General features: G+C 41.2%; 3 protein-coding genes across 4 annotated transcripts; all 3 read left to right on the top strand.

The window, feature by feature from the left end:
• Positions 1-1,286: 1,286 nt before the first annotated feature.
• Positions 1,287-10,321, top strand: LOC308303066 (ectonucleotide pyrophosphatase/phosphodiesterase family member 7-like; the record flags this gene model as incomplete). Its single annotated transcript, XM_080747386.1, has 6 exons — positions 1,287-1,551; positions 3,566-3,711; positions 4,498-5,130; positions 5,663-5,909; positions 9,396-9,472; positions 10,169-10,321. The coding sequence occupies 6 exons, from the start codon at positions 1,287-1,289 to the stop codon at positions 10,319-10,321; spliced, it is 1,521 nt and encodes a 506-aa protein (XP_080603512.1).
• Positions 10,322-10,787: 466 nt separating this feature from the next.
• LOC308303065 (ectonucleotide pyrophosphatase/phosphodiesterase family member 7-like) lies at positions 10,788-15,187 on the top strand (the record flags this gene model as incomplete). The annotated part of the gene is made up of 6 exons (XM_080747385.1): positions 10,788-10,962; positions 11,644-11,789; positions 11,935-12,567; positions 13,368-13,593; positions 14,888-15,004; positions 15,177-15,187. The coding sequence occupies exons 1-6, from the start codon at positions 10,878-10,880 to the stop codon at positions 15,185-15,187; spliced, it is 1,218 nt and encodes a 405-aa protein (XP_080603511.1). The 5' UTR covers positions 10,788-10,877.
• A 1,490-nt stretch (positions 15,188-16,677) lies between these two features.
• On the top strand, positions 16,678-22,821 carry LOC308302689 (DNA-directed RNA polymerase III subunit RPC4). 2 transcript variants are annotated; one of them, XM_080746979.1, is made up of 9 exons: positions 16,678-16,818; positions 17,178-17,550; positions 18,353-18,399; positions 18,517-18,671; positions 19,014-19,135; positions 19,383-19,494; positions 19,868-20,163; positions 20,327-20,479; positions 21,526-22,821. In XM_080746979.1, exons 2-9 carry the CDS (start codon positions 17,347-17,349, stop codon positions 21,664-21,666), a joined length of 1,230 nt encoding a protein of 409 aa, XP_080603105.1. In that variant the 5' UTR covers positions 16,678-16,818; positions 17,178-17,346; the 3' UTR covers positions 21,667-22,821. The 2 variants fall into 2 exon arrangements, with proteins under 2 accessions (XP_080603105.1, XP_080603106.1); XM_080746980.1 differs by lacking the exon at positions 16,678-16,818 and having other exon boundaries at positions 17,096-17,550.
• The last annotated feature ends 259 nt before the right edge of the window (positions 22,822-23,080 follow it).

Below are 23,080 nucleotides of genomic sequence, written 5' to 3'. Positions count from 1 at the left end.
GGTACCGGATATGCAGCTCGGCAAATAAAAGGTGAATTGATCCCAGTGCATGAAGGAGGACGATATCGCGATAAATTAAATCTCCACGTTACGATTATCGTGAGTGTTTTTTATCACGATAAACGATAATATCGCTTATTGTCCAATCCCTATAGTTTCAATCAAACTCCCCTCTTATGATATTGATACTGGTGTTTTTTTTTTACCCTTTTTCTTATCTATTACCTAGGTAACTGGAAGAGGTCTCATGATTACACCATCATATCTGACCATAGGGCCGATTGCATACTCCACTTTTAGAGCCGAGTTTAATTTGGTTCGGGGGGTCACACAATCTCGGCAGCACCGAACAGCCATCTTATTGACGTTACCCGCCCCCCTGAACCTCTGAATAACGTCATATTGTAGTTTGGACCGAGGCGACCCGAATTAAATACGGCTCTAAAAGTGTAGTATTATGCATCAGCACTTAGTGTTGAAGAAGTAAAGTAAAGAGAAGTAATTCAAAGCAGAAGGTTGTCATTGTTGACTTAAGTATTATTTTGAGTGTTAAGCAGGGCTTTCGTGCTCAGCAAACCTACCCTTGATAAATAAAGGTTTAAAAAGGTAAGTGAGAAATGATACATTCAAAATATATCCATAGAGGCATTACAAACAAATGACAATAAAAATGAAAAATTACAGGCGCTGGGAGTGTGCAGAATCTGGAATCGACCTGTAGTTGTATATAAATTATTCATTTGACACGGCAAATCAGCATCATAATGTCAACCTCGCTCTGTCTTTCTGGAAAAGCAGATTATGCACTGTGAGTGGAGAGAGGGCCAAATTATATCTAGCTATGAAAGTCACCTTTATCCACCTCATCCAGTGTACTATCCCCTCTTGCCAAATACAAAAATACTATAGCCTACAGCCCAAGTACAATATTCTGCACATGACGAGATAAGATAAGAAATTAAGAGTTGAAACACTGCAATATAGGAGGTGTAATTTTCGAGGGTGGGAGTGCACAGATAGAAAGACAGACAGATAGCGTTATCTGCCTTTTCTGTAGGAACTCTGCCATAGAGTGGGTGTGCTGGAGTGAGAGTGTGAACAAGAAGATCTGAAGGTAGAGATTTATGCACTTTAAAAAGCCTAATACAAGCTCTCCGAGTTTATCAGAAAACCAGACAGACAAGACATTTGTGGGGGGAGGGTGGAGAACAAGCAAATCTTCAGTCAGGATTTTTACTGAATGTGTATGAGAACTTGGTTTTTAGTTACCTCCAAGGGCTCCAACCATGCTGCCGCTAGGCCTGGCTCTCCTCCTCTGCCTCCTGGCTGTCTCTCCCTCTGCTGCTGCTCCCCCACGGTGGAGCTCTGGCCGCAGTGACTCCTCCAGGAGCAAGCTGCTGCTCATCTCCTTTGATGGCTTCCGCTGGGACTACGACCGCGATGTGGACACCCCGAACCTGGACCAGATGGCCCTGGACGGAGTGAAGGCAACCTATGTCACACCACCCTTCGTCACCATGACCAGTCCCTCGCACTTCACCCTCCTCACTGGTATACACTTACGTTTTTAATTGTTTATAAGTGTCTAGAATGTAATGCAAAAATATTACTCTACTTACACAACCAACCTCCAAAATAGCATTTCATTAAGCCTTATAGATAGATAATTAAATATTAAAGAAAATACAATTCTGAGGAAGACTCTTTAGTTGAAACATTAATCAATAGAGCTTTGACTGGGAGCCCAGTAAGCCTTGAAGACTTCTATGTATAGATTTTCCTATAGATAATTAAATATCCCTTCATTTTAATCAAGGGTGTAGGTCCTGATCCAGACTGTCAAATGTTAACATTTTCAAATGTGTTTACACAAATAGCCCACATATCACATTAAACATTGAACAGATACATATTTAGTTTAGCCTAGCAAAATAACACTATATATTCTGCACACTAGGCATGTATTGTGTTTATCAACCAAGGTCAAGCATGATTGATGAAAACTTTGGGGCCCATGACATTTCAAACATGACCAATAGCTTTTGAATCCCCAATGGTAATGACATAATACTTTTGGAAATGTAGCCTATATTAAATAATGCAATATTAATCGTATTAAAAGTTATGTTATGATATTTTTTGCCTGGTTAAAAACGTTTTTCTTTTTTTTCTTTTTTTTTAATGCTTCCCGCTTCAGGCTAATTTGTTTTGAAGGCCTTTAGTCCTATTATAGGCATTACTTTATCAGGCTATTTAATAGTTACTAACCATGTTGTCTGGTCAACAAACTTTTTTGACAGCTGTCATCTACTTAAATTATGCATTTGACACAGACAGTTACAGTAACGTCTTGTTTGGTTAAAGGCTAGCTTGCTTCATTCGTGTCGTCGTTGTCGTCGCTGTCCCCATTAGTTACACAATGGCGAAATTAATATTGCCTCGATTAAATAAAACGTGCCCTGGTCGCTACACTTTTGAAGAAATGTGCAGACAAACAAATATCCTAGTCTATAACTACAGGGGCTGTCTTAGGGCTTTTTATTTGCAGGAAACAAACTGTTTTAGACACTGAAAATGTTTTATTTGTTACATACATTACCTGCAGGTGTGCTGTGCATGTTTTCTGTTTGCCTGACAACTCTATGGACAAAAATCCCGCTTCCGCAGCTGTGTTGTTTGTTTTCACCTGGAACATACCACTTTAGCCAGGGGTTTCCTAGAATTCCTACAGTTTGTACCAGTCGTCTATGGTTTGTACAAGAAAAGAAAACTAAAGCAAGCATCAAATTATAAATTTCTTGTGCTTCAAAATAGCCTATCTGCCCCAACTAAAGACCTTTTCAATGACGTGGTGTAATGTATGTTACAGGCCAATGTCGTTCACCCCATGGGGGAAGTGAGTGGACGCATCCTCAAAAGCTGAAATGAACAAAATTGTTAATTATAATAGTTTGAATCAAACCGAATGAATCATAACGCACAGTGGGGTGGAAAAAGTAGTCCTACTCATTTTTATTTTTTTTAAACATCAAACTGCCATGACAAATGACCACATAGGCTACAGAAAAAAGATAAAAAATAATATAAATTAAAAGAAAAGGAGGGGGGACACTATTTAAGAAATAATCTGTTACAAGTAAGTCCAGAATTCAAAATGTAAAGTGTATTAAAAAGTAGGCCTACAAAATTGGTGCCAAAATATATTTAACTACTAAAATTGAAAGTAGCCTACTCAGTATGCACAATATCCAGTTTCATATGTTTCCAAATGTAAAAGTCCTTTGATCCTGCTCTGAGATAGTGGAGTAGAGAATAGGAAATACTCAAGTAAAGTAAAAGTACCTGTAGGCTACTTAAGTACACCTACATGTATTTAGTTACTTAAAGTAGAAAAAAAAACTGCTTGTAGCCTTGTTTGTAATAAATAGCTACATCACAAATCAATCTCAACACAATCTGAGACCTAATTGGTTTTTATCCCATTTATATTGTCCCACATATGTTACTATGTTGCAATATTGTCGATCTTTAATTACTAACTTTCAAATAAACCCCTTTTCACCAGGGCGGTACGTAGAGCATCATGGTGTGATCCACAACATGTGGTTCAATACCAGCACGCAGGAGAAGAAGCAGTACTATGAGACACAGTTTGTTCCTTCCTACTGGGATAATGGCAGCCTGCCCATCTGGATTACAGCACAGAGACAGGTGCTCTCTCTTTCTGTCTGTCTGTCTGTCTGTCTGTCTGTCTGTCTGTCTGTCTGTCTGTCTGTCTGTCTGTCTTTTATTTGTTGTTATCCTCCTGTTTTTTCATCTTTATTTTAAACTATTCTGTGAAGCACATTGAACTGCACTCGAAGTATGAAATGTGGTATATAAATAAACATATTGCGACCGCAGGTAAATGTCCATATAGGCCTATGGGTATTCCCCAGACTCCCTTTTATGCCCATATATGGAGATCCCTGATGTCATCAATATTAAGCCCATATCTAACAGGACTTCTATCTATCTATCTGTAACGGAGGTGATCCAAACCTCCCCACCCGCATGAAAGTCCAACCAGGAGATACTAGACTTTTGAGGCTTCAAGGCTGGGGCTGCGACTCTCTCCGCCACACTCACCCCCCTTTGACCTCCTCCTACGGGGAAGCCCGGATCCGGGTCACGGCACCAATGTAACGGAGGTGATCCGAACCTCCCCACCCAGCTTCGAACCCGGGTCTCCCATGTGAAAGTCCAATATCTTAACCATCACTCCAAAGGGACATCCCTATGAAACAAGAGCAGATACTAGACTTTTTTGAGGCTTCAGGCTGGGGCTGCGACTCTCTCCGCCACATATCTATCTATCTATCTATCTATCTATCTATCTATCTATCTATCTATCTATCTATGTCTATTGTCCGTCGGTGTGAGAAAACATTTGGAGATATTTTGCTGTTTTGTTTCCACATTGACATAGCGGCTCATTGTTGTTGTTTTGCCTCCCAGGGTGTAAAGGCAGGGTCTCTCCACTTCCCGGGTACTGCGGCCACCTATGAAAGTGAGGCTGTGCATGTGAAGCAAGTAGAACCCCGTTTCTATGACCACTCCAATGAGAATGACTGGAGGCTGAACATCGACATGTTGATTGGAGAATGGTTCGTTCAAAAAGACCTAGACTTTGTCACGCTGTACTTTGGAGAGCCAGACAAGGTTGGGCACATATATGGACCTGACTCTCCGGAGAGGCGGGCCATGGTCCAACAAGTGGACCGCACCGTGGGCTACCTCCGTGAAAAGATCCACGAACATGGCCTCACAGACAATCTCAACATTATGATCACCGCTGACCATGGCATGACCAGTGTGTTCGAGGGGGAACTGGTTGAAGAGATCACTCTCGGTAAGATTCCTGGCTTCAGCTGGAAGGATGTGAAGTTCCATCTGGTGGATCATGGTCCTGCTGGGATGCTGCTTCCCAAAGAAGGCATGCTGGAGAAGGTCTACCAGGCTCTGAAAGGAGGCCACCCTCACCTACATGTGTATAAGAAAGAGGACATGCCAGCCAGACTGCACTACAGTAAACACCCACGTCTCCTGCCTCTCATCCTCTATACTGATCCTGGATATGTCATTAATGGGGTGAGTTGGTGCAGGGGTTCCCAAACCTTTCCATGCCAAGGTTAGCAAATAGCTACTATAGTCTCTGGCTGTGGGCCTCAGCTCCATTGCAAAATTGGAGAGCATCCCTGAATGAGAGGAATTGATTGGGATATAGAGATGTCTGATATCCAGTTTTCTGTCGGGGAATTAACACATTACAGTACATTATGTTAATTCCACAACAGCAGATATGTGATGTTGTTAACTGACATTAGTTTTGGTGAAAAAAGCCTACATATATCGGTATCAGTTGATATCGGAAGCAGAAAAATCTGCGATCGGCAAAAAAGCCAATATTGGACAGACCTAGTATTTATATTCATATTTAGTTACATTCAGAATGCTGTATTGGCCCTATCTTGGGGACCGTAAGTATCTGTTACTCAGCCTAATGTATGTTCCACTAGGCGAAGCAAATGAATTAAGCTTTACATCTAAACAGGACAAACTGGGCAGTGTTAGTGGAAAGAAACTCAACACATAAACCCCTTTCTTTCTCATCACCAAATAGCCTTTGGGTCCAGTACAGTTCCACAAAGGAGAGCATGGTTATGATAACCAGGAGCTGGATATGAAGCCCTTATTCAGGGCAGTGGGGCCTGACTTCCAGAAGAACCTGATAGTGGAGCCCTTTGAGACAGTCAACGTGTACCCACTGATGTGTCACCTTCTGGGGATAACTCCTGAGGTCAACGACGGCCTCTTGAACAACACCATAAACATGCTGGTCCCCAGGAAAGTCATCGGAGAAAACAATAGTAAGATGTTTGTGAATGAAATCCTCATTCCCATTTCAGTTTTTCTTATTTTTTTATAAAACATTTCTATGTCTGACTTACATACTGAACACATATTAATACAGAAAGACAATCAATCACAGAACAAGCATTTAGTGCATGCTAGCAACAATATCACTACATATTGTCAAAGCTAGCAAGCTACTGTACATGTTGTGCTACAAGAGCACAGTGGTTTGAGTGGCATATGACATCCTTAGAGTCCCACACTCTCACTTCTCTAGCGAAGAAAGTCAAGTTTATTATATAACTGCAGAATTGTATATCTTATATTGGACATGTATTGTATAATCACTGAAGGAAGTGCTACAGGAAAGGCTAGGGTCACACAAGTCAGTAGAGTTCATTTTTCAATCTGCCTATTAGATTATTAGATGTGTGCAAAGTTGACAATTTGGGCTGAGGGTGGTGCTAGAGGCAATGTCATGGGTCACTCAAATGTGTTCATCCTCTGGGGAGCATGACTGCAGCAAGTTTCATGGCAATCTGCCCATTAGATTTTGAACTACCTATACCGGTAGGTGGACACTTTTGGCCTGCAGGGTGGCACTACAGCAAGAGCCATTGGGTCACCGAAATCAGTAGGCTTTATCTTCAGGGAAGCATGGATGGATTTGGCCCGTTTAATAGCTTCGATAGCAGATAAGCTGACGCAATAAAAGATAGCATTTTCTGGAAATGCACACAGCAGTCATCTGTGTAGATAAAAGATCATAATCTACCACAATGATAGCATCACATGATTATGATCACCAACCTGGACATTGCATGGGATTATCAGAATGAATGCACCAACATCTTTGGCCTACTTGGCTGCCTGTTTGCCTGCCTGGTCACTTTCTTAACTGTATGTCTGCCCTGTTGTCTTGTCTATCATTCCAGAGAGCAATCTTCCATGGCAATTTGCTGTCGGCTTATCAGCAGTGGCTGGGTTTCTTGCAGTAGTGTTCATAGTCGCCACTGTCCACACCATGCGTCAAAGGACCAAGGCAGAAAGGAGGTGAATAAATTGTTTTATACATAAATTGCATGTACAGTACTCCTATGGGCTGGGGCAGCACCTGTTGTGCGGGAGGAGTAGAACGAAGGTTCTACGTCCTCCTGTTGGGGGCTCCTCACTGGCAGGTGAGCTAGTAGGATACTGTGTGTGTGGAGGAATTAAAAAAGAAAAGAAAAAAAAAAGGGTGTACAAAATAATTGGCTGCTCTAAATAAAATAAATAAAAAAGGTCCTTATCATACAGCCCTCTTTGTATGACTCTTTACCTATGTACATTTCTTTCTCCGTTCCCCAGGGATCAAATCAAAAGCAGTCTTCCTCCTAAGTCTGAAGTAAAAAGCAGTGTTGGCAAAGAAGACAAGAATGCGAAATAAACTAATTTCTGAGAACTTGAACAGAAAAGACAATGACTGTACTTTACAGTCTTTATCAATGAATTGCCTCTTGAACAGGCACCAACTGCTACAATGGAGCTGGCCAATGGTTAACAGTAGAACAGTGGTTGTAATACCAATGTTGACTGTGAGCAAACTGATTGTAAAAGATGAAAGCAGTTGATATGTGTGTAGGATATGCAGGAATTACTGTAACCAAAGACCATGTATTCTTTATGGTGCAAATGTTATATAATAATAGCCTATTATATAATAGAAGCAGGACCCATTGCACACAGCACCTTCAAAAGCTCAAAGTATGCTTTGATTACTGTACATACTAGGTATTTATTTACCTTAGTCCTACTAATTTATTGTTGCTATACAATGTTGTAAAAAAAATACTCTTGTGTCGGCTAATTGTATATGAGTTATAATAAATGTATGTTATTGATCTAAAATAGAACCTTACGTCTGTTTTATGTTATGTCTCTGCTAAAAGAGGATATTGTATTTGTAACACACTTAAACAATCAAATTGCTACAGGGTCTAAAAACTTTAAACCCTGTAGGGTGTCTAGAGAAATTTGAACATAGTGGATGTCATTTCCTATTTTCTGGTGAATTTGGGGAGTTTGATACCAAATCCAGGAGAAATGACAATCATTAAACAGAAACAGTCATTATGTCGCACATGCACAGTTTAACTCGGACACGTAAAGCCACCGAAATTTCTGATGTGAAGTCAATGAAACATCCACAGCAGTTTTCAATTTCCATCCATCTAAAGTTAATTCCTTAACAAGGGAGGGTGTTCACAGTACCAGTTCAACATGTTAATTTGACCCCTGGGAAATATATGGCAGCAGACTAGCCTTACATTAAGATAATCCTACCGAGACTTCCGCATTGTGGCGTTGGGACGGCACTAGTCCAACGTCACAATGTGGAGGTCTCTTAATGTAAGGCTAGCAGCAGACCACTCAGTAAGTTTGTCTCCCCTGCATATACCTTGCATCACTCCCAGCACCCAGGGCAAATGAAGGCTGGGCATGTGATCAAATAAGCTTTCTAAGGCCTCTAAGCTTGAGGTAGGTTCAGAAAGCTCTGCAACACTATTATGAGATGGCCATTTGACTGAGATTGATAAAAGCTGGCATAATTTGGGTTGAAATTACTTTACCTCTCTGTCTCTCTCCTTCTCCCATCTCTTTGTTTTACTCAATCTCAAAGAAGGGGTCAACAGTAACAATTAAACTTGACAGTTACTTCACTGCATCAAGACAAATATTGTTTTCAGCTACATTTGAATGAAGGCTGTCGTTAATTGTTATTTTTAAACATACAGTAGCTTTGAAGTCAGCTGTTAAATGTAGTAAGGACTTCTTCGAGTTTGGAATAGGTTGACCAGGCTAAGAATTCTCACCTGTCATGTTTTTATATTAAAAATTCAAATGTAATTTTGTACATTCAACAAAAGTAAGTAAGTGTGTGCTCCTGTACTTAAACTCAAATAAAAATGAGCAACTTTCACTTGTAGTGGAGTAATTTGTAGTAATATTCGACTATAAGTATGCTTCAATGGACTGTCTCAAGAGGGGTTGTGAACTTTGTCCACCACTGAACACATAATCTCTTGAGGTCCTCTGTCTGTCATTCCAGCTTCATGTTCATGAACTCACACTAGCAAAAAGGTAATCACAAGATAAGATAAGATAAACCTTTATTGACCCCCTGGGGAAATGCTAGTGTCATAGCAGCACCAGCACTAAGCGTGAAACTTACTAGGTACATGTACATATAGAGAGAGAGAGTAGATTTAGTCTGACATCTGCATGCAATATGCATACATAATACAGTACATCTATGGTCAGTGAATAATGACTATATATAGGCTACAGATTATCAACAGTTATTATGAGACTGATATATCTAGTGTCAGCGGGCCTTCTACAGTAGGTACAGTATCTGGATAATATCTGCAACCATGAATCTAGGAACACTACACTCTTTTAAGTGTGAATATATGAATGAGTCTCATATATTCTTATTCTTCTATTCTATTTTTCTGTAGTTTACATCCCAATAGTCCATGTGCAAGTGTGCCTGAGTCAAGCAGGAGTGAATAATCCCAGAGAACAGAACATGGTGGTCAGGCTTGGTTGTGGACTAACAAAAATGATCATGTGGTGTGCCAGGGGAGGATGAGTCTGTGATTTAATGTGATCCTCATCCCCACTATCACATACTACATGGAGGGGATAAAAGGGGTTGTTCAGGGATAGCAGCTTTGTCATTGTTCTCAACCACTATTAGTTAAGCTAGACTTCATCACCAGATTGTTGACTTAGTTGCCATCCCATGTGTTGATGTTACCCCCAGAAGACTACTACAGGCTTATAGCACATCTGCAGAAGCCTGTTGCACGCATTGAAGGACCTGGGCCTCCTCCGGAAGAACAGCTTGCCCTGTTGGTCCATCACCAGCTCCTCGGCCTCTGGTCACTGTTGAGCTGGAAGTGATTGTTATGACACTGACGCCCTCCTACAAATTTCTACAGCAGGGCTCTGTAATCCTCCGCAGCTGAAAATGTAGTAGTAGGCTATTAAGAGAACTTCTGCAGGTGGGAGGTAGGGGAGTCTATAGAATGAACAGAAAAGGTGACAGCAACGGTTCCTTAGGGAGCGCCTGTGTTGCTCACCGGCACATTTGACAGAATACCCTGCAGTCTGTCCATAATCCAGGCAACCAGTCCATGAACCACCTGCATGACTGAGGGCTTCTCAGCTAGCTGCCGTGGCATGGATAGGGAAAGGCACTGGAGAAGTGTCTCACTGTGCTATGCAGTCGCAGCATCTCCAGTGTGAGTATGATGTCATCATCCACACCAATGTTTGCCTTCTTATTCGGGGTCCAGGCAGTCACTCCCCATGGGCAATGCAGAAGGTCTTCCAGGGCTGGGACACCTTCTTCAGCCTCAATGAGAGGTTGAAGAGGTAGTGGAACACTGCTGCCAACTGCCCGGTGCATGCCCTGATCACCCTAATATGGAGATAAGATAAGGCGGCAGACCAATGTCCCATATTGAGTATAAATATTAATAGAAGGCATATCAAGCCATAGAGTGCGTAAGATACACAGACATGGTCAGTTGCTCTTTGTCTCCTTTCGCACACACAAGGCTTTGCGTCAGCTGTACCAATGCAGTTGAGCGATAGAAACCATCAAAACATTTGCTGTGAAATTTCGGATTTATTCAATCAGACGACAAAAAGAACATTGATTAAAGATAGACGCCAAGCGACCAAAAGTTCTTCTTGGGGATTTACTGTTTTCTTGTTGGAAGTGGATATTTGCCAGAAGTATGGAACCAACCATGCTGCCGCTAGGCCTGGCTCTCCTCCTCTGCCTCCTGGCTGTCTCTCCCTCTGCTGCTGCTCCCCCACGGTGGAGCTCTGGCCGCAGTGACTCCTCCAGGAGCAAGCTGCTGCTCATCTCCTTTGATGGCTTCCGCTGGGACTACGACCGCGATGTGGACACCCCAAACCTGGACCAGATGACCCTGGACGGAGTGAAGGCAACCTATGTCACACCACCCTTCGTCACCATGACCAGTCCCTCGCACTTCACCCTCATCACAGGTACAGTAGATACAATCACATGGTAGCGGTTAACCATTTTCACCCTGGTGGCCCTATTTTGGTAATGTCATTATTTTGCAGAAAATAAATCAAAATCTTCCTCAATTGTGAAAATAGCAGATCTGCAAGTTCACAATGTGTCACAATGTGACATGTTGTAAGCTTGTAGATTGGCTATTTTTGCACAACACAACATACTGTACATACTGTATGAAAGTATGATGAAGAATAAAATAGGGTGTAATTAATAAGGAGGTAGTTGTAGGTAAAGTACTGCATTGTTTTATATCTATCTGAAAAGCATGAGTTGAACCCGATAAGTAGCCTGTTTCTCATTTTGAATGACATGTATTCAAAGGTTTTATTTTTGATAGCGCCTTTAATGCAGTATCAAGTTCTATCATATTCTACCATGATTTTAACCAAGAGTCTTATACCGTTGTTGACAAATATATCAAATATGTCAACTTTGAAGATTTTTGTTGTTAATGTCCTAGCTTCTACAATTGTGAAACATTAGAATCAAATGTTTAAAATGTTGGTCTAATGTCCTTTGAAGCCACAGATAATTCTGCACAGATAATTCTGCACAGAAGATGATTGCTAACTGTAACCATCCTTGCATACTTTCGATTTCTGCCAAAATGTGTCGCATTCAACTTTAATATGTTTCCCTTTCAGGACGGTATGTGGAGAATCATGGCGTAATCCATAACATTTGGTTCAACACCACCACCCAGGAGAAGAAACAGTATTACATGACACAGTTTGTTGATTCCTACTGGGATAATGGCAGCCTGCCCATCTGGATTACAGCACAGAGACAGGTGCTCTGTATGTCTGTCTATCTGCTATCTGTCTGCTTGTGTTATAAAACATTTATATGTGAATATTGTGCTGCCTTGTTTCGACATTTTTGACATTGCAACTTGTGTTTACTTGTTCTTTGTTTTGTTTATTTCTTACTCCAAGGGTCTAAAGGCTGGGTCTCTTCATTTTCCTGGTACTGCAGCTACATACAGAAATGAGATTGTGAAGGTAAGGCAAGTAGAGCCCCGTTTCTATGACCACTCCAATGAGACGGAATGGAGGCTGAACATCGACAAGGTGATTGGAGAATGGTTCCAACAACAGGACCTGGACATGGTCTCCCTGTACTTTGGAGAACCGGACACAGTTGGGCACGAATACGGACCAGATTCCCCGGAACGCAGAGAGATGGTCCGACAAGTGGACCGCACTGTGGGCTACCTCCGTGACTCGGTGAGACACCATGGCCTCGCCGAGCGGCTCAATATCCTCATCACCTCTGACCATGGGATGAATGCAGTGCTGCAAAATGCACTGGAGGACAAAATCATCCTCGCTAATATACCTGGCTTCAGCATCAAGGATATCCAATTCCCACTGACAGATTATGGTCCTTTTGGGATGTTGCTTCCTAAAGAAGGCATGCTGGAGAAGGTCTACCAGGCTCTGAAAGGAGGCCACCCTCACCTACATGTGTATAAGAAAGAGGACATTCCAGCCAGACTGCGCTACAGTAAACACCCACGTCTCCTTCCTCTCATCCTCATTGCTGATCCTGGATATCTTATCAGTACGGTGAGCTTTACGGGCCAACAATGTGTATATGCAAAAATGTGCACCACAATATAGGGGGCATCTCCCCCGCAAGATATTTTTCACAGAAAAAAAAGAGCTTGGGTTTTGGATGACTTTGCCAATATGCTTTCTAATCCTATTTAAGTGTGATATACCGGTAAATATTTATATAGTATAAAAACTAGCGAGGGCAACCTCGAGGTGTGCAGAGTTGATCTACAATCAACAGTTCTGACGTTAGAATGACAAAACACTCACCACTGAAAAGACCCAGGTTCAATTCCCAGCAGCAGTGCTTGTCAGGGGGAAGAAGTTGTTGGTGACTAGTAGGAGGAGACATGAGTCCACACACTACCCAGGGCAACAGTGGAGGTTAGCAGAGACAGGGACCATAATAGTACATTATGGCAATTGTTGATGTCTAAATTGAGGAGAAAAAAGGAAACAACAGAAACATTTATAATAGTTGACCTTCTTGACCTTTGACCAACAAATGGAACCATATATCAGATACAGAGTTAGAGATCAGATATGAAGTCTGATTTCATAACCGTATGTCTGTACAAATCTTGCATGGCCCCTGGGTAGGCCGGTGGGGGCATAATAATAATAATAATAACACAATTCTAAATGAGCAGAGAAGTGACCTTCAGGTGATCCTGTTATTGTACACCACATTAATGGGTTCATGATCTACAAATATATTACGTTATATTAAATTACACACAGAGAACATTTTGGTGTTGTATGTACCAGTTGCATGTCCATTATCTTGGCTGTACATGTCTGGTTTGTTACAGTTCCTCCCAGTGCAATTCCACAAAGGAGAGCATGGCTTTGACAATGAACATATGGACATGAAGAACTTCTTCAGGGCAGTGGGGCCTGACTTCCAGAGGAACCTGATAGTGGGGCCCTTTGAGACAGTCAACGTGTACCCACTGATGTGTCATCTTCTGGGGATAATTCCTGAAGTCAACGACGGCCACTTGGACAACACCAGACACATGTTGGTCCCTAAGAAAGGTAGGAAACTCTGATAGTAAGATATTTGTGATGAGCTGTGGAAAATTCCAGATCAGATTACCGTATTTTTGCGCCCGCTGACGTGAAATTCCACTGGAAATAAAATCTGAGAATTAGTCAATAATAAAATGCATGAAGATTCCCCCCAATGGACAGCATAACGATTTATGAAAACAAAATGCTAACAGCATATATCATTGTGTGATGGGGAGGAGAATAGCAAGGGAAGATCAATGAATTGATCAGACATGTTGAAGATGTTGTACACCAACAATAACAGTCTTCAGGGAGATCAGATTGAGACTGTTAACCTTGATTGACTCAGAAAACCATAAGATTTTCTGATAAGATGTACACAGCAGAAACATCATCTACATATGTTTTTATGTCTAGATAAGAGACATCAATCAATGTAACACAATGATAATGACAGCATGGTTATGCTGTAATTACGTCATAATTGTCCAAACACTCATTCACCAGAGGTGAATGATTGATGAAAGGTTGTTTGGACCATCCATACAGTACATAACACAAGATTTAAACCTGGGAATTAGATAGCATAGCCATATAGATCATCAAGCGTTTTGTCTGTCACCTCTCACCTGCCTGCCTCTATATAAGTGTTAATTTTGACAGCAAGTTTTGATTTAGTCATAGTCTTTTGAATACATTTTCATTTAGTTTTAGACATATTTTAGATTATCATAAGATTTTAGTCGAGTAAATCTACAGTTGATTTGGGCCTTAATGGCGTCTTAACGCCTGATTTTACACTTGGTTGCATGCTGAAAATAGCCGATCTACAAGCTTGCGCGACGTGTTGTGAGCTCATAGATCTGCTATTCTCAGAGCAACCAAACATAAAATGTCGTCCCTCCCCAACATTTTAGTCTTGTTTTTATTTGTTGACAAAATTGGCAATATATTTAGTCTTCATTTTTGTCATGATAACTTATTTTATTTTATAGTTTTTGTTTTTATTTGGGCTTTATTTGATATTGTACAGTAGACTGACAGGAAATGGGGAGAGAGAGAGATGGGGAGTGACAAGCAGCAAAGGTTGTCAAGATTAGAAGCCTAGGTGCCTGGACATCTATGCCAGCCGTCCAGGCCCATAGCTTAGTTTTTATTTCCTTTTTGTCAGTGAATAAAGGTAGTCGACAAACATTTTTACACTTCTCTATATGTCTGAAGGTCAGTCTCTCTGAGTCTCTGCCTTTTTTTTCTCGTTTGCCTCTCTGTGTGGCTATCTAAATGAATGTCTGTCCCAATCATCTATCTGCCATTCCAGAGAACAATGAACAGATGAAGGTTGCAGTGGGTTTGTCAGCACTGGCTGGGTTTCTTGTTCTAGTGTTCATAGTCACTACAACCTACACCTTGTGCAAGACGACCAAGGTCCACGGAGGTAGGGTATTAAGACTGATCATCTGATTATAATCTTTCTCTATGCTCATATATCAGATGTATACACAGCATTCGACCTCCCAGCTAGGTGAACCCCATCCATCCACATGATGGAAAATTTGTCATTTTTACCTCCATATTAAAATCTAATAATCTGTCCTCCTTTCCCCCAGGTATGAAATGAGAAAGGGTATTCACTGCAAGCTATTAAGCGAAAATTGGTGTTGATGACGAAGAGGAGAACATGACGTTCCCATTTTTGAGAATTTGGACAGCCAAGTTATTTTTTTCCCCTTCTATTAATTAAAGAGTAGAACTTTTGGACATCTGCAGGTCGACAGATGCGTCTGAGAAAAAAACGACTTCTTCACTTGGGAACAACATAGTGCAAAGATCTAAATTGTCTTGAAGATAACAGGTTATCAGGTTATCACTGTTGCCAGATTGTGCGAGAGAAATAAGCAACGAGGTCTATAAAAATCACACTTGTGTGAACTGAGCGGTGGTGTGTGTGTGTGTGTGTGTGTGTGTGTGTGTGTGTGTGTGTGTGTGCAACAGCGCCCCTCCCTTAACATGTGTGGTCAGAAAAGGTTACTGCAGGCTACGGACACTGAGACAGACATACAGACAGACAGACAGACAGACCCACACACACGGCCACGTATAGGAGCGCTGTGACCACCGCTCAAAAACAAGCCCAAAAGAAGCGACGTCATGACCTCTTTAAACCTTTACATACATCGGCTATTTGAAAATAGCCGATGTGAAATATTACAAGCTCACAATGCATCATGATGCGATGCGTTGTGAGCTTGTATCTGCTATGTTCAAAAGAATCATGGGAAAAATTTGAAATATCTTTGAAACATTTTAACAACACACATCTGGTATGGGGTCCCTGGCACAAAATGTTTTCAGATGCGGATGCGTGGACGAATACATATTAATTTGGTCCTTGACATGAAAATGTTTAAGAACCATTGGTTTAACAACAATTATAGGAAGCAAGCCCAAATAAGCAACTACGCTTTAGAAAGAAGACCCAAAAACGCAACCCACAACTACCAATATTTACAAGTAACTTTACAGAAAGCAGACATGTCAACCCTGCAGATTATCCTGAAGATAGCCGGTCATCAGGTCTTGAAGATAACCTTATGAGCTCTGTGTGAAAGTGCTGTTCCCAATAACATAGCAAGAGAAGCCGGTTGGAGTGCTTTGTTATTCATTAAATAAATTAATTCATCTAATTGTTGAACTGTTGTTCATCATTAAAGTATAAATATGTTGGTGAAATTGTGATAAACATTTGCAGGCACATCTACTGAGGTTTTATAATTGCAAATGGAAAACATTATTGTGATTATTATGAAATTGTTCAAATATATGATTCTATAAACAAATGCCTCATTTTACATTGTTATTGTTATCCTTCCTCTTACTGATCATCAAATTGAACTTGATTGTAGACCTATACTAAAATATATTTACAGAAAATACTGTAATATAGATAAATTAATGCAAACAAAACAAAACAAAGCCAGACAAATAGGTCTACAGAGATACCCACTTGACTCCTTTAGAAAAGACAAACCAAGTCCAACAGCACCACCTTGCGGCCTCAGCCTACAGTGCGTTTCCCCTGTTAATAACAACAACACACCGTGCAGTGGCCGCGAAGAGAAACAACGCTGTCGGACCAGAGACAGAGACGCATACATAATACATCATCTCATCAAAACGTGAAAATATGCAACATTCTAGAAGAATCAAACGTGTGTATTCTGCATACTGAGGACGATCTCACAGCACCGGGTATGTAACATTAATCCGTTAATAAAGATGTCCTGCAGGAGAAACGACCGGAATCGTACGCGGCCTTTCAGAACAACCATCTAACAAGCAATCAAGGAAAACACGGGTAGAAATAAGATACCAAAAAATACTTTATGAAGAAAGTCTATTGTTGTAGCCCTTAATGGCATGCAACTGAATCAAACCATCGCAGCCTCCTTCGTGTATTGTCGTCAACAAAATGGAGGGCAACAATAATAAGCCCCGTTCTTAAGTTTTACCAGGAGTAATGCTGTAGTTGCTTCAAAGCAGGGGTTTTGTTGTTGTTGCAAACCTGCAAGATAGCGAATGCAAATCGTTGTTGTGCTTTCCAACTGTAGATCATTCCTAGATCGATACTGTTGATTGACTGACAGACCGAGACAAAAGAGGAGACACTCCCCCCTCCGGCTGCCGATGATGGGTCGACAGAAGATGGTCTGCATGGGAGTCCAGAACAATGATGCAACCTGACATAGAACATACAATAAAGGAGGTTTGATTGTTAACATGACTGAACCGCCGGATGCGGACTGTGTGTCCGGTGCGGCCGGGACCTCCAGCGGCAGCGCCGGTGGGTCCAGGCTGAGTTTGACCGCAAGCAGAGCGCTTCCAGGCCGCCCCCAAGGGCTATCCCCTCCCCCCTCCGCTGGAAGACTGACCTCTCTGAGGTCCAGGGACTTGACTCTGATGGGAGGCCTCAAAAAGCCAAAGGTAACTTAACTCCATAGATGAGGACTTTTCTCTGTAATGTTGCCTGTATTTGGGGCAAAAAAAATGAATACAGTGTTTTTTTCCCAACCCTTTCCACAAGGTCCTTTATTTATTTGGCATTTAGCCTCCCTAGACTTCTTGTAAATGAAGTAATGCAGGTGTTTAACAATAATTTTACTCTTGAGAGTGTAAAATGAAACCAAATGTAGGCTACCTTCATTTAGGTGTCCATTTGGTTACAAACTCTCCATCATCAGCTAGGGAGCATCTGGAATCCTTTCAAGAACCACTGACTGGTCCCTGGACTACTGGTTGAAAACCACTATATTAATGCAATATAGAAAGACAACCGTTAGTTAATTAATGTGCATACACACCAGGGTTTCTAGGTAATTTTGGGGCTGGCCCCCTTGGCCGGCAGGATTATATTTTACCGGCCAATGAATTACCTTATTACTCCATAGTATAATGAATGTCACATGCATGTTTGCAGATACTGTAGGCCTATGTGCAATGTGCACCCAACTGATAATTACCCCATTTTATGTTAGTGCTGGGCTTCTTTCCACTTTATCACAGATGCAATCTGTTCCTGTTTTTATAGTTAACTAAATAATATCTATCCACTTATGCAGAGGCGTCGCTTGCCAAAAGAGAAGTAAATAAAGTGAATACCGGCTAACTGAAACTCTGATACACACATAGGGGTTTATAACCAGGTAATAGTTGTCAAAGCACTAATTGCGTTGAGATGTGCACTAACAACAATCCCACTATTTTCATCTTTTTTCTTTCTGGGCAGAAAACCTTTGAGCCGAACGTCAAGGCTGTCAGGAAAGTCAGAGATGAGTGAGTATAGCTGTCAATGAGACAATAATATAAATACCGTAGTTATATTTGTAACATTGGACATTGTGGCCTGCTGCTTGCATAGGGTTTCCCGTACTGATCACACAACCTTTTCAGGTCAAAGGAGGACACTCAAGTGGTACCAAGGAAGGAGAGAAGAGAGAGGGAGGACAGGAATAGAGAGAACCGAGGCAGGAGGAGAGAGAGGCCTCAGACCATTCAGTCTCACTCCATCTTTGAGCAGGGCCCTGCGGACACCATACGCAAAACAGGTCAACATTTTTACATTCTTTTCTTTCTTGTTGTTTCTTCATTTCCACGGGCACTCAAGTCGATCCATTAAAACCGGGAAAGCAATCTGTGTCATTTCAGCATTGGCTATTAAAAAATAACAGAATTGTACAAGCTCACAGCGCGTCACTTCGTGCCACGCTGCGAGCTTGTACATGTGCTATTTTGGAAAAACCTTGAATAATTTTGAATTACGAAAAGGTTTGAAAACCATTGAATTAGAAAGCATTTGTAGGCTTCCAGGTCTTAATGGGTTAACACGTAGATGTAATTATATCAATCAATTGAACAGTCAATTCAACAACATCACTTTAACCCTTCAGCTTGGCGGGGTCCCACCGTTCTCTGCGATGCCTCAACCAGCTCAGAGTTTAAATTTGTTAAAAAGGAGAAAGGCACAGAAGAAGATGAGGACGAGATTCTCAGCAAACTGCAGCGAGATGACGTACGTACTTGTCTTTACACCTACAAATGTCACATAACAGTTAAAACATGGAAACCAGCCTGTTGTCAATTTCATGTCTTCAATTAAAAAAGAGGTGTATTTGATGAAGGGGAGGAGACAAATGAAAGGGGGATGTTTAATACTAGGAAGGTGCTGCTAATATTTTGCAGAGTCAGTGTAGTCTACTCTGATCATTTTAGTGTGATTCAAACTCATATTGCTCATGTACTTGTCTTCGAAACAACAGTTTATAGACGACCCAGGTTTAAGGAACGATGACAAACTGAGACCCATCCAGCTGCCTCTGTGTCAGTCCAACAGCTTGTCCAAGACTGAAACGTCGCCAACCACAGCAACATGTAAGAAAGACCCTTCCTCAAAGGTTTCTTCCATAACTTCATATTCACCTTTTAACCAACACCGATGTTGGGTATCCGCTATCCGTCGTATAACAGTTTACTTTATAGGGCTAGGGTTAGTGCTCTGGTAAGTGCTCTGAATTTCATACCGTACAGTGACAGTCAACAACAAACATGTGAGCCAGTAGCTCAGTACCCAATAATGTACCTCTATCTTTGATTTGGTTTCTTCTGTTAACACATTTATCAACTAGTCACTGAGGCAAATTATACCACAATTTAGCAGACACTCTTAATACAGAGGAAAGATTTACAATAAGCACAGTTCCAGTCCGATCACACATTCTATTCTATTCTATTCAATGACTGACAGGTAAAGAGGACATGCCCTCCAGCTCCACTGAACCGCCACTCTTTAGAACCCCCTCTGGAAGAGGCTCCCAGGGCAGGACGGTGCAACCCAGACCAGAGCAGCCATCGGCGGCAGAACTTTTCAAGGGGCTCAGCCTGTCTGGCCGAGAGGAGCTGTTCTTTATCCAGCTGCCTGACTGCATGCCTGGCAGGCCCCCTGCCTCCAAAGATGATTCCAGTGTTGGCCACAAGCCAGAGAAACCTGCCAAGAAAGAAGGCAAAGTAGAAGACAGAAGGACAGCACATCCAAAAGCACAAGTGGGTTAACTGAAATAACCAAGATTTAGTCCTGAAATGAATGTAATTTGTCAATATGTGTATTTAGTTAGGGACACATGTTTTTTCTTTTTTTCTACAACTCTGCATTTGCTAAATGTGTGATTAGTTAACATATAATGTTGTAAACATCACTCTCTTCCAGGACACAGTGGTTCAGGAGAGCTGTCCTGTTCTCTCTGACTTCCCAGAAGGCATGCTGGGCAAACTGCAAATCAGGAAGTCAGGCAAGGTTCAACTGAAGCTGGGCGACATCATCATGGACGTGTCTGAAGGAGCTGCATTCTCGTTCCTACAGGTGTGTACATTATTATACCATGTTTATTACACATCCTAGTTGAATGCTTGATTCTGATTGGTGAATAACAGAATTCTGTTAAACTATAGACATTGGGCCCGATTCATCAAGCACTTTACGGACAAATTACGCCCATATTTTGATCTTACCGGCATTTAGGACAATTCCCAAGTTATGCCTCATTCACATACAGAAAAGCCAAGTTAATGGTTTGCTTGGTAATTCAATGTATTCTCTATGCAAACCAGCTTTTAAAATTTCCAAGCTGGAAAAAAAGCTTGGAAATCTGTAAAGCTGGTTTGCATAGAGAATACATTGAATTACCAAGCAAACCTTTAGCTTGGCTTCTCTCAGTGTGAATGCAGCATTAGGGTCAGATTCAGCAATGGGGTTTTTTGTCTGGGATTTTGAAGGTAAGACAGAAATATAAGCCAGGTTTAGTCACTTCATTTACACTATATTTACGACCAGATTGATGAATCGGGCCCAATGTCCTCACATCCAAACTTGGATTCAAGTTAAAAATCCATGTTAAACGTGGACAGAAATCAGCTGCAACACATAGTAGCTTGGATGGATTGGTAAAAGGACACTGTAGTCGTTTTTTAGGAACTAAAAACTGAGCGGAAATCAGCAACCTTCAATGGCAAGAAGCAACTTCCATATTCTGAGCCAGCTCTCCCCACACGGTTTGAAAATCCCTGTGTGACTAATACTATGGATTATATACCATTTTGTTTGCCAGGGAAATTCCTTGTAGAAAGTAATGTTACTCTATTAACTTAAAATGCTATTCTCTCTTTGTCTTGGTAAAAGCGTAACATTGGTACCGTATGTGACAAATAAACAAGCACTCTGTTATTTGTCTGTTGCCCTTTTTATCCAGCCAAGGGCAGGCATCAGCCCAAGCCTAGGCGAGGGCTGATAACCGTGCCTGAGGGCAATGACGGGTGCCCAGGAGATAATGTACGGTATATAGATAGAAATTACCTTGCCATTCATTATGCAAGCTATTATGCAAGCATTTCTCTTTTCCTCTCTTGCAGCAACTGGTGTGTGTGCGTCTCTCTGATGGTCGAACAGGAGATATGACGGTCCTGGGGAACGTTCAACATAAACTGGTCTGCTCTCCTGATTTCCAGGCTCTGTTGCAGGAAGCTCCACAGGAGTCAACAGAACACAGATGATGTGTAGGGTCATCTACAATATGGATGCCTGTCTGGGTAGCAAACTTGACTAACACTTTACTTAAAGGTCCAGGTCGATAAATGCATTATAATCTTATTTATAATGCATCGTAATGCACTTTTAAGGCTTCAAAACACTCTTTATGTTTCTAATTATGCAACTAATAACTAATAACAAGGTTTATGAAGTTGTTATACATAATTATAAAGATTTATAGTGTTATGAAGTCTTAAGTGCACATTATAAATGCTTTTATAATGCATTATAGACCCGACCTTTAAAGTGTGTGAGTACCAAACTTTTCTGTACAGAATTACCAGCTTTTCTACAGAGGATGGAAAATGACATTCATTTTTATAGCTTTTTATTAGAAAACATGGCGTGGAGATAGGTCATCACATCAGTGCGATTCGAGCCTACAATAATACATTTAGTCCATTGTTTGCGCCTTATACAACTGATCAACAAGGATGGATAAACCAAGAAAGAGCTCAGTGTACATGCGCAAAGATTAAAGATGGACAAGTCCTCACTGAAATGAGAAGAAACTACAAGGTGAAGGAAACATCTGCACTGCAAGGTTTCTCAAGTTTAATTCATAAATACACACAGCAGCAGTCTCACCAGAGAAACGGTCGCTACTCAAGAGTGTGGATATGTCCTTCACTTTGATATCTACAATAACCTGCACCCAGTTATATTAAAGTACGCTTTCACTAAAACTCCTGTAGTGTAGAGAGCGCGTCTTCTCCAGACAGTATTGAACCGGCTAAGGAACTACAAGGAACATGACACAACTACAGCACAAAACATGGATTCTGAGACTGATCTAGGATGACTGATACTGTTGACATGTTTGTAATGTGTCTGTTAAAAAGGCAGCTGACATTTTTACCCATTGGCTGTTAAACAGCAAGCATTGATGCACTGTAATGTACAGTGTCTTAAAAATGTTACTGGAACATAGATGTTTTCATTGTTTTCACTTTGTCAAGCTTGGGTCAGTTGTATTTGGAATGTAGAGATTAGACATTTAGGTTCCGTGCCTGAACCTGATTATGGTCCAACTCCTTACCTTATCCAACACAAATGTTTCACAATTTTCTTGGGCCTGATGATTGTCCATCAGCCATTATGGTCTATTTTTAGGACAGTAGAAGCTAGTGAAATAAAGTTTGATGAAAATATCCATTACAAGCAGCCATGGTGATGAGCCATATTCTTTGGCAGAATTAGGTTACTTAGCTGTGCAGATGAAAGTTGTTGCGAGCAAAGTGCTCATGAAAATACTGTTTGAGGGTGCGGTCACACCGAACTTTGAATCTGCCTTCGCCAGCAGATTCTTCCAATGTTTTTCAATAGGAATGGAGCGGTTTGTTGCCATTCGCCAAAAAATAAATAAAAACCTATCCA

Source organism: Nannobrachium achirus (assembly GCF_963921795.1).
Source record: "Nannobrachium achirus genome assembly, chromosome: 18".
Taxonomy (NCBI): domain Eukaryota; kingdom Metazoa; phylum Chordata; class Actinopteri; order Myctophiformes; family Myctophidae; genus Nannobrachium; species Nannobrachium achirus.
The sequence above is the reverse complement of the archived record's forward strand: the minus strand, read 5'-3'. Positions and strand labels throughout refer to the sequence as shown.